The sequence below is a fragment of the Lampetra planeri genome, chromosome 14 (genome assembly GCF_965212315.1).
Source record: "Lampetra planeri chromosome 14, kcLamPlan1.2.h2, whole genome shotgun sequence".
In the NCBI taxonomy this organism is placed as follows: Eukaryota; Metazoa; Chordata; class Hyperoartia; order Petromyzontiformes; family Petromyzontidae; genus Lampetra; species Lampetra planeri.
The window spans coordinates 1,219,396-1,229,809 of record NC_136120.1 but is presented as its reverse complement, the minus strand read 5'-3'; the positions used below and the strand labels follow the sequence as shown (position 1 = coordinate 1,229,809).

The window sequence follows — 10,414 nt, the reverse complement described above, 5'->3', positions numbered from 1 at the left end:
CGAAACACCCTAGTAACCAAAGGTTCACTACTGACGATGCGCTCCCCAAATTTCACCAGGCTCACTGTTCATGAACTCTTGGAAGTGCTTGCACAAAGGATAGTAACATCTCATCCTGTGTTCTTTGGAATCTTCCCTTCTACGTGCCTTAAAAATACTGTACAAATACAAACATGTAAGGGGTGCAGCAAGTTCCACACGAAAAAAAACCTCTGTGAAATGAACTTCAAAATGTTTTATTAGGCATTGATTTTCCATTTCTATAAAAAGTTACAAGCATATAAGCAACAGTAATCAAGAGTTCTAATGGCACATTTGCAGACTCAACTTTTCCGAGTCCGTGTGGACATTGTGGTTCAGGCCAATGACTGCATACAAACTAAGCAGAACAAGTGCTTCATAGTATGTAGTAACCTCATTTGAACTATGATAAAAAAAACAAGTTGGCTGTGCAGGACTTCTTTGGAAAACTACTGCTTACACTTATAGAATATTAGCTGGGACTATTTGAGCCTTTGGCATTTACACTGAATCTTAGTACTAAACATCGTCTGGTATGGTGACAGGCAACTTCCAGTTCTTGAGTCGCTGGATATGAAGACATTTATTTTAATAAGATTGTATATACCAATTAGTATTAGAACTCTGGCGAGTTTTCAGGTTGTACCACGTGCTGTTTGGGATGATATCCGACCGTTAAGCTCCATGTGCTGGCAGCTTCTTTAGGAACTGTATTCAGGTATCGTGCCTGATAAAATGCAGTACCACCCAAAAACACATTCGAGGGTTATACAGCACAGCCAAGAAAATCTACGTAGCACTATTGTTATTTAGGTGCATGTACACACGTTGGCTTTTTTCTCCAAATATTTTGTGGTAATCACTTACTGCATACTACCAATGTGGTGCAGTGACAGGACATATGCTCCCCGTTTATGCTGTTCTGTAAAATGTGATTGTAAAAAATACAGGCGCTTGCGATTTGAATGTTCACCTTGTCACAACTAGATGCCAAGTCACAACTAGCGATGAATAGCTTCCGTTTGATATCAACAATGTTTGTAGATAACATGCGGCTGAAGGCAATCGGCATATTATATCCATGTATAAGAAACTAGTAATATGAATTCGTATTAATTATTCAGGAGTATGGAACACAAGAATGGCACCACATTTGTTATTGGATTTTTTTTTAATTCTCTCCTCCATAAAAGTTGTCCGTGAAAAAATGTGACAAGTGAATTTGCGAACAAAACTGCTTTCAGTGTAAATGTCTTTTGAGTTTGTAACAAGTTTAGTTTACAGCAACAAGTATCCTTTGTCATTCGGTGCTTAAGAAAATAGTCATAGAGGACTCTTAAGTCCCTATTTATAAAAGAAAGTGCCAAAATGAATGTCTTAACACATACAATAATTGCTTGTACCTATAAAGTAGCACATTACAATAAAATGCTAAATCCTACACAAAATACAATTTCTGCCCCAGAAGTCGTTTCCAGATCTTTTCATGTGACTGAAATGTAGAGGCTCTCGTAAAGGAAAAGGCCAAATCTGCTCCGATGAAACGATCTGCTTAGGATTTCAAATCCATTAAAGATTTATTCATCATCATTATCCACAATTAATCCCCTGCTGGGTGAAGGCACTGCCATCTCTCGCCATCAGGAGGAGCGTAACGTAGAGGGGAAAACACAAAAAAACTATGCTAATTTTTCCTTATAAAACCAGCTTTTTTCAATAAAGTGGAACATTAAGAAATAAAAAAAATTCTATTTTAACAAATGATTAAATTAATCAAAAATCAATGTGACGCTGAAGAAATGCAAACATTTTTATTTTGTTTAGTACTTCGTAAAAAGTTTAGCATAGAGATGTTAATGAAATACTTCAAACATTTTTACGCATTTAGTTATTAGGAATTAAACTTGTTTAGCAAAAGGCAAGTAAAAAAACACAACAAAAGTATAACCAAAAGCAGCATTACCCGTACCATTTAACTGCACAGAAGCATTACTTGAAATTTAACTTAATGTCATGGATGTATTTAAGCATAATTTGGTGTAAATAAGATCCAATTTTACAAATGTCTCCATAAATATGCTACTCTTGGTGGTACATATGTAGTCATCCATTGCCTTAATAACTAGTGCATACAATATTCCATTCTATTGTTCAGTTCAAAATAATGTGCAATGTTTATTAATGTTCCACCCATACACCTGTGATCAGACTAAACGGCAATCTAAAGTTGATGTGGTATTAAATTGAGGCACAAAAACCACAACTGTTGTGCTTATTTTGTCACCCCATCTAATCCTAATCAAATAATCGTGGCGTTACATTTCAAAAATATTAAAACAATTGAGAATTTCCATACGTTTTCCACATTGCTTTCTCAAAATGTTTTAACCATCAGTGAGATTGTTTTAATTTCTTGAAAGTGCAGTAGTATTGAACAGAACTTGCAGTTGGAGCCACGTTGTCTCCACATGCACAATTTGACAATAATCTAAAATAAATGCACAGATTGATGTGAAGGTGTCCCAGTGTGCGTTCACAGCTCATCCCTGGCTCTGCTCAGCACATAGGAATGCAAGGCCTCCAGACTGCGTGCACCCTCGTGCTCTCCCACCTGTTTGCCCCCCACATACAGCAGTAGAGTTGGGTACCCACGCACCTGCAAGGAAGAGAACACAACATTATTATTTATATTTAAAGGTCTAAACATTTAAAGGTCATTTTTTTTATTCTATTACCTATGTTGATGCAATGTGGGAAAAAGGCAGTATTGCTTTATTCAACATGGTGGTCTACATGCGTGGCTTGCATTATACTTACATGCTGTTTACTGCAGAGTTGTGCTTCCGATGTGCAATCCACCTTTGCAATCGTTACTTTGGACAGACCAGAAAACTCTTTCTTGGCCAAGTCTTCCCATGTTGGGGCCAGGTTCTTACAATGACCACACCTGAGATACAAAATGATTTGAATACATTTTTAGGCCACAAATCCACAGAGCATGGTTATATCCTACTATGTAATTTAAGTGAACCACATGATGAAAAATAAATGGACAATGTCTTCCTTTGTGATAGTGTCATTTCACTTTAGCATATAAACCAGTCAATAAAGCTTATACTTACCATGGTGCATAGAATTTCACAAAAGTGATGCCATCTGCCACAGTAGCATCAAAGTTGTTTTCATTCAGAACCAGCACGCTAGACTGTAAAATTAACATAGCACATCTGTATTTACATCTTTTAACATGAATATGGCTAAAGTGGGCAAAAGATCATCATCACCATCAATCATGTTACACCATATGCCACTGCTTTATTTCCTCTGCTAGATCCCACAGTTGCTGCAAAGTCAACTGACGTCCACAGGTTTAATTTCACGAGTATCGAATCGCATAGCTTTGACTTCCCCTTGGTCACCAACGTTATGAGTACCCATTCCAATACATCCTTCCCTCTGCACCTCCGATTACCATGGTTGACTACATTTGGTGCAAAAGAACTTCAACATACATACATATAAACGTGTACTGCCAACCAAAACTTTTTTTAAATTAAAGATAGCATGTTTGTTCTGCCACATTATTTTCTGAACTTTCAAGTTACTTACCCTATTTTGTCATAATATTCCTAGCATACTTCCCACGCAAGATATAGCTACTGCTCAGTGCTTTACCAACCACCAAACCATATAATGTGAAAAAACAGCAAATACTGCGGTTTTCAATATGGTTTACCGTTTCCTCTTCATCCTCTGCCTGTTGTAGAACCACTTCATCTTGAGGTTCGATTTGAATCTGTGTATCAACAAACACTTTCAAAGAATCCAGGTCCCTTTTGCCACGGTACTGGTCCACCTGGAACACAAGACACCAGCCACACATCAGCATATCCACAAACCCAAGTTCACTGTTGGTACAGAATTTACAAGCTGGAAAGCCATACCAAAAAGGAGGCTCCATTTTTGTTTGGAGTTTAGAGTGAACAAAGACATGTGCATGCAAACATGTGATGCATTAACATATCCAAAACATTGCATGTGAGCTTAAACCAACGCATCCCAACGTATGCACACTAATAAAGCTACATTTGTTACATAATGAAGCTATATTTATTACATAATAAAGCTATATTTATGACAGACTAGCAGCCCACTGTCCTCTGCCTGCCCGCCCACCCACTTGAGATTAATAAGCAGTCTCCTGGCTGTGTTAAAACATGTATTTTTGGCTGCTGTGTACAACTACAAATGCTGATATCTTCAGTTTCATAAAGGAGGCAACATGCCAATAAACAAAACGTGCTACTTTAGTGCTACTCACTATAACACTATCCACAGCTGTATGCTAATTGTCTGCAATGTATGAGTGTAACAATGCAATAATTAATCGATTAGTATTATCTAAACTCATATTTGCACAATTTGTCTATGTTGTATGTTATGAAATCACATAACTCCAGCTGTTCGGGGCTGCTCCATTGGCCACAATAAACAAAATATTTTTAAAATCTAATCTCAATAATTGAATCCCCAGATAAATGAGGGTTGCATTTGCGACAGGCCTCCGAGCAATTGAGAGCTTAGTTCGAGAGAGAAGGCCGTCACACTGTGGACACATCACCCGTCTTGAGGTGCAAACTCCAGCAAATTGTGTTCACTTCAGTTGGCGGTCGACGTTCGAAGGGAACTGACCCTCAAAGAAAAGTCACCACCCCCCCCACACCCCCGTGATCCGAGGCAGCAAGAGAAGTTTATGTGAACGCTGTCGCAAGATGTCACACGTTTGGCGCAACGGTACTTTGCGTGATAATTAATGAATGACTGCATTCTCAATGAACCCAATGTTAATGGTGACATTATAACTTCAACATGAACTTCTCAATAGGGATAGAAATTACAACTTACCTTTTCACCGTCTTTAAACCACAGAAGGGTGGGATAACCCCGCACCTGGTTTTCATTGCATATATCTTGATGAGCTGTGCAGTCAACCTACCAAAATGCAAGTCAACATTCATTAAAGAAACTTCAGACAAAGAGCATGTACAGATTTAAACGAGTCAACCTAACAACGATGCACTATAGTGATTTAGAAAATAAATAAAAAGTTTAAGTGTCAATGCAATGCAAAATATACCTTGGCAATCTTTACTTTGCCCGAGTATTCAAATGTGCTCGCCAACTGCTCCCACGTTGGAATTAGAGCTTTGCAGTGGCCGCACCAAGGTGCGAAAAACTTGATGAAATGGTAACCTGCACTCAAAAGTGTTAAGATGATGACAATTGACATGTTTTCATTAATCCCATTAATTAAACATAATGAAAAAAAGTTTTTAATTAAAGCATAGCCATCATGTGCATGACTCACCTTCTGCGACATGTTCCTTAAACGACCCAGAAGTCAGCTCATAGAGGCCGTGTTGAGGCTCAGGGATATCTGGGGAAGGGCGCTCAGATTCTTCTTGAACCTAGGAGAGGATCAATTGCACAATCAACAATTGAACCATATATAATGTATACATCCAGTTACAGTAATATAATGAAATAACGTGGAAAGCAGGTGACTTGCTCTAATACTACAAAATGTCATACACCAGCGTCTTCATTCAACGTCTGTAGCATCCAGCTCTCCAAGGTATCAAGATCCCTTTGACCCTGGTACAATATACTCTTCTGGCCAGGTTTGAACAGCTTCAACCTTAACCGATACAAATTCAGACAATGATTATGCATATAGTCCATTACTCACCACTCAATGATGTGGTCCCAGGTTCACCTACTTGTGCTAATAATTCACATAATTTTATGCAAGTGGTTTTATTTATTATTTTATGCAGTCAGTATGAATGGACGTTCAACTATTACCAAGTGATGGAAATTATTAGCATGTAAAAGTAAATTATTACCACCATGAGCCCAAATATGCAGCTTCTGCTGTAATGCACCCATTGCTTTTAACTGCACGTACTTGCAAAGCCATATACATGCATTGTTAGACAGTATGGGTGAAATGTCACTCATGAACTGTGACACTTACGTGGGGTAGCCTTTGACACCGTGGTCAGAGCAGGTCTGTGCATGCATGGTGCAGTCCACCTTTGCCACATATGCTGGTGGCTCTGGCATCTCATTGTATTTATCTCCCAGTGTATTCCATGTTGACTGCAGTTTCTGGCAGTGGCCACACCTGCATTAAATTAGAAGCAATCATGGTAAAAGTACACGCAAATGTATGTTTAAGGAGAGCATTATTCATTTATAATTTTCACTACCAATTATTGTACCACTATTGTAATCATATTACAGCTACCAAAACAACACCGTCAAGAGGAATAATGAAATTGACATATGAAGATTAACTCACATTGTATCAACGTCCAAATGTTTACAGTATTTTGAAGGTTATATATATTTTACATATATATAAAACTTTCAATTTGATGCATGAACATTTGAAAATGCTTAGGATTTCTGCATATATACATAATCACTGAAATTAGACTGATGGCAATTTGTATGAAAAGTTGAAAACACGGTAAAACCACTGTTAGAATATGGATTTTTTAAATCGTGTTTGTGTACTCATCTTACACCAATCACAACGAGGAAACAAGCTTGTAGAAAATAAGTCTAATACACTGTACTGTACAATGTAAATATTACTGGCATAAGTATGACCTGTGAGTTAGTGGTAAGCTTAGGGCAAGAAGTTATTTTTGTTTTCAGGCAAAGGAAATAGCTGTAGTGCAAAGAATGTATGCATTAGACTATGTCAATACACATCCGGGAGCAGACCACAAAGTATACATCTTGACATCTCACAGCACACTTGGGCTACAGCCATTCATCTCACTCTAGCCACGTGGCAGTGCAAAGTTGGCAATGAAAAATAAAGCACTGTCCTACAGCCTTAGGGTAATCATATACCTTTATTTGCAGTTTACAATACCGTGCTGCCGTGCAAAGGAATTCACTGCCTCCTAAAGCACAATGTGCAGATTTGTAAACTACAAATAACTAATTTGGTTCTGAACGTACGAGAGCATAGCGTTCCTTTGTCCACCATAAACACGTGTTAAAAAAAGTTGCGTCTTAAAATTGTCCTTTATTTAAGGAGAATGCGTTTAACATGGATTGTATGTATGGACTATAAATACTTGCACATGCAGTCAAAAAGCGAAATAAGTACTTTCCAGTCATTTGTTGACAAACCTGAGCCAGTGGTGGAAATTCCCAATTCCTATGGAAGGAGAGTCTTCACAGGTCAACCACTGTTGTGTGCAGGTAGACATACCAAGCTTTTACAGTGACGTTGGGCCAATACTGTACTGACAAACGTTATTTGGGTGACATGTTGGACAGCATTGTTCGATAATGCACCTAAACAAACAGGTCTTACCCCTATTAGCTACACACATTGGGGTTGCCGGGCTGTCCCACACAAGTATGAAAGATAGGTGAAGAGAAAATGGCTCTAAAGTCAGCTCGTCGTTACGTTGGCACGCTTGTGATGTCACTTCGTAAGTTTAAACAAAGCTCCTGGGACGTGTTCGACATCCCCGGGTCGCAGCTCACGTGGGCAGCCGTGAGGGAAGAGTTATTCCACTGGCTTGTATCTTAATTTGGACATCTGTGAAAAGGCACTGGACATTTGTGAAAAAAAAGCCTCATAGCACATCGGATTCCTCCAGTCCAAATCAAGATTCCCATTCTGAATTTAAGTTGAAATGCGACCACGGGCTCTAAATTGTTTGTGTGTAAACCCTTTCATCAATCCACTGCTGAATGAGGGCCGTGGGGGTTTACCCGATTAAACTTCACCACGCTGGACAGTGCGGGTTAGAGAAGACATGAGACAACACAAGGTAAGGGTGCATAGAAGTGCAGTACAATCACGTGTTTTGCTGCTGCTGCTGCTGCCTACAACGTAGCCCCTGTGCACAACATTATGGATGGTGGTCGACCATCCCGAGCGTAGCCAGGCTACAAACTGCTTAGCTCCTCTGATTTGATGGTGACAGTCGGGCACATTCCGGGCGATTTGCTCGGTCGGCAAACCTGCGGTTCAGTAGGGGCCGTCTCGTATTCACCACATGCATAGTGTGGCTCTTGAAAGAGGTTTTTCCCCCCAAATTATTACAAAAGAAAATCCCTTCTTGTTACGTTTCGAACCCTGGCCATAGGCAGTGTCTAAGTTGGCATGCGTGCGTCCACAATTAATCAGGCACACTAAACAACACGGGTAAGCACACGTGTACCCGTTATTGAAGCAGTCAGATTACTTAATCGATCAGCAGCTGATTTAGGTTATCCGTGCGTCGCGGACCGCAGGTTAAACTTTACACCGCGGGTTTGCGAGCGGAACGCGAAGTGGCAGCGAAACGTTTCTAGATTTAGCAGAGCGGACAAGCGGGGGACCGCCCAACACGCGGCAAGCCAACCAATCACGGGCGGGCACGCGCCCCGCTCCCACCTATCACAGCGCGGGAGACGTCAACTCGCGCCTAAGCCGTCTAGGAAATTCAAACCCGTGAAAGTGAACAGCTCAACGAGAAATTTCGAGTTTTTTTTTTAAACACCCCCAACCCCCCCCCCCCCTGCTAGATATTAACAACGAAAAGTAATCTCATTTAAACCTCATCCATTCTCACCAGGGCGCGAAGAACATGATGAAGTGCGGCGCCTGGTCGACGGAATGCACCAGCATCTCAGCGTCGTACAAATGCTTGCTGTGCTCGTCCTCGCCGCCGCTGTTCGCCGCCGCCGTCGGCTGAGCCGCCCGCATGAGCAGCAGCGCGGGCAGCGAGGCGAGCACGGCAAGCCGCCGCCACAACGACGAGGAGGAGAAGGCCGACATCGCCGTCACTGTAGAGGGTGGCGGGCAGCGGGGAGTGGGAAGACTGCGATCGTTTGGCCTTCTCAGGGAGCGTCGCCCGAATGACGGCGGCCCTCGCCTCTTGGGGCCGTCGTCCAATCGGAGCGCGCGAGGACGGATTTAGCCAATCGCAAGCGGCCGTTCGGATGGGCGCGCAATCTACCAATCGGAGCGCGCGCGCGTCGGATTTAGCCAATCGCAAGCGGCCGTTTGGATGGCGCAGTCCACGTCTACCAATCAGAGCGATGAATCTGTGTGCAGGGGTGGCGGCCATCTTTGTAAGGGGACATCAGAAATCTTGACTTAAAGTTTTCGTGACTGCAGGAGTTCGTATTGTTTGGGTCTTTCGGTAAAGTCATGTAGATAGGTACAAATTAATAAGAGTTGTGAATATTAAATAAACAAAAAAACTTGCAACGTTTCGATCACAACACAAGCGATCGTCATCATGAGGAAAGAGGACGGTTGCTTGTGTTCTGATCGAAACGTAGAAAGTTTTGTTTATACTGGTAGGAACGAAGTGGACCAGACCACCAATAGATGATATCGTCCGTCCGTCCGTCCGTGTATCAACATCGCCCCCTACTGCAAACACTTGGCATGACCCTGTCCGACAAGATGGCCGCCCGCTCCCCCTGCGATCTGTGAATTAAACAAGATGGCCGTCGCTTCCGGCGCCTCACGGCGAAACTTTTTGATCGACTGACTATGGGCGAACTCATTTATTCTGGTGGGTGAACAGTGGCGGGGAGGGGTGGAGGAGGAATTGATGATAAAAACAAACTTGCACCATCGTTACAGCTGCCGCGACGAGAGATGTGGGAGGAGAAGCGGCGACCGCTGCCTTGCAGGTGAGAGGTGCGTGTGTGTGTGTGCGCGTGTGTGCGCGTGCGTGCGTGTGTGTATGTGTGTGCGTGTGTGTGTGCGTGTGTATGCGCGTGTGTGTGTGCGTGTGTGTTTGCGTGCATGCGTGTGTGTGCGTGTGTATGTGCGTGTGTGTGCGTGTGTGCGTGTGTGCGTGCGTGTGTGCGTGTGTGTACATGGCTACAATTAACAACAGCACAAACTCTACACGCCGTGCTAGACCGGGACCAATATCATCGTGAAGTCGCACACGCCGTTAGGCAGCACTAAAGAAGAAGAAGTGTGCGTGTGTGTGCGTGCGTGTGTGCGTGTCCGGCCCACTCGAGCGGCGTGATGAATGGGCGCTATTGGGCTTCGGATCGTTATTCACGGCGAACTGGAAGCGTAGCAACACAACTTCATTACGTGTGCGTGTGCGTGCGTGCATGTGTGTGTACATGTGTGTGTGTGTGCGTGCGGTGTGTGTGCGTGTGTGTGTGTGTGCGTGTGTACGTGATGTGCGTGTGTGCGCGTATGTGCGTGTGTGTGTGCGCGTGTGTGTGCGGTCGATATCCCTGTACCGGTATTAGTATTATTCCTACCAGCCCACCCCGCAGGGTCCTGTTACTGGTAGGAACGAAGTGGACCAGCCTACAATATTCTTAGGTTTTTTCG

At 42.5% G+C, this 10,414-nt stretch overlaps 1 protein-coding gene across 1 annotated transcript; it reads right to left on the bottom strand.

Moving 5' to 3' along the window:
- Nucleotides 1–220: 220 nt before the first annotated feature.
- TXNDC5 (thioredoxin domain containing 5) lies at nucleotides 221–8,996 on the bottom strand. The gene is made up of 10 exons (XM_078600375.1): nucleotides 8,673–8,996; nucleotides 6,059–6,208; nucleotides 5,614–5,719; nucleotides 5,390–5,489; nucleotides 5,159–5,274; nucleotides 4,927–5,013; nucleotides 3,758–3,877; nucleotides 3,144–3,226; nucleotides 2,839–2,968; nucleotides 221–2,677 (listed from the first exon to the last, which is right to left on the bottom strand). The coding sequence occupies exons 1-10, from the start codon at nucleotides 8,876–8,878 to the stop codon at nucleotides 2,555–2,557; spliced, it is 1,221 nt and encodes a 406-aa protein (XP_078456501.1). The 5' UTR covers nucleotides 8,879–8,996; the 3' UTR covers nucleotides 221–2,554.
- Between the last annotated feature and the right edge of the window lie 1,418 nt (nucleotides 8,997–10,414).

Coding starts and splice junctions, on each gene's coding strand:
- TXNDC5 (XM_078600375.1), bottom strand. CDS start 8,878: ATGTCGGCCTTCTCCTCCTCGTCGTTGTGGCGGCGGCTTGCCGTGCTC. Junction 3,227..3,757: donor CAGAGGATGAAGAGGAAACG/GTAAACCATATT, acceptor TTAATTTTACAG/TCTAGCGTGCTGGTTCTGAA. Junction 2,969..3,143: donor GTGAAATTCTATGCACCATG/GTAAGTATAAGC, acceptor TTTGTATCTCAG/GTGTGGTCATTGTAAGAACC.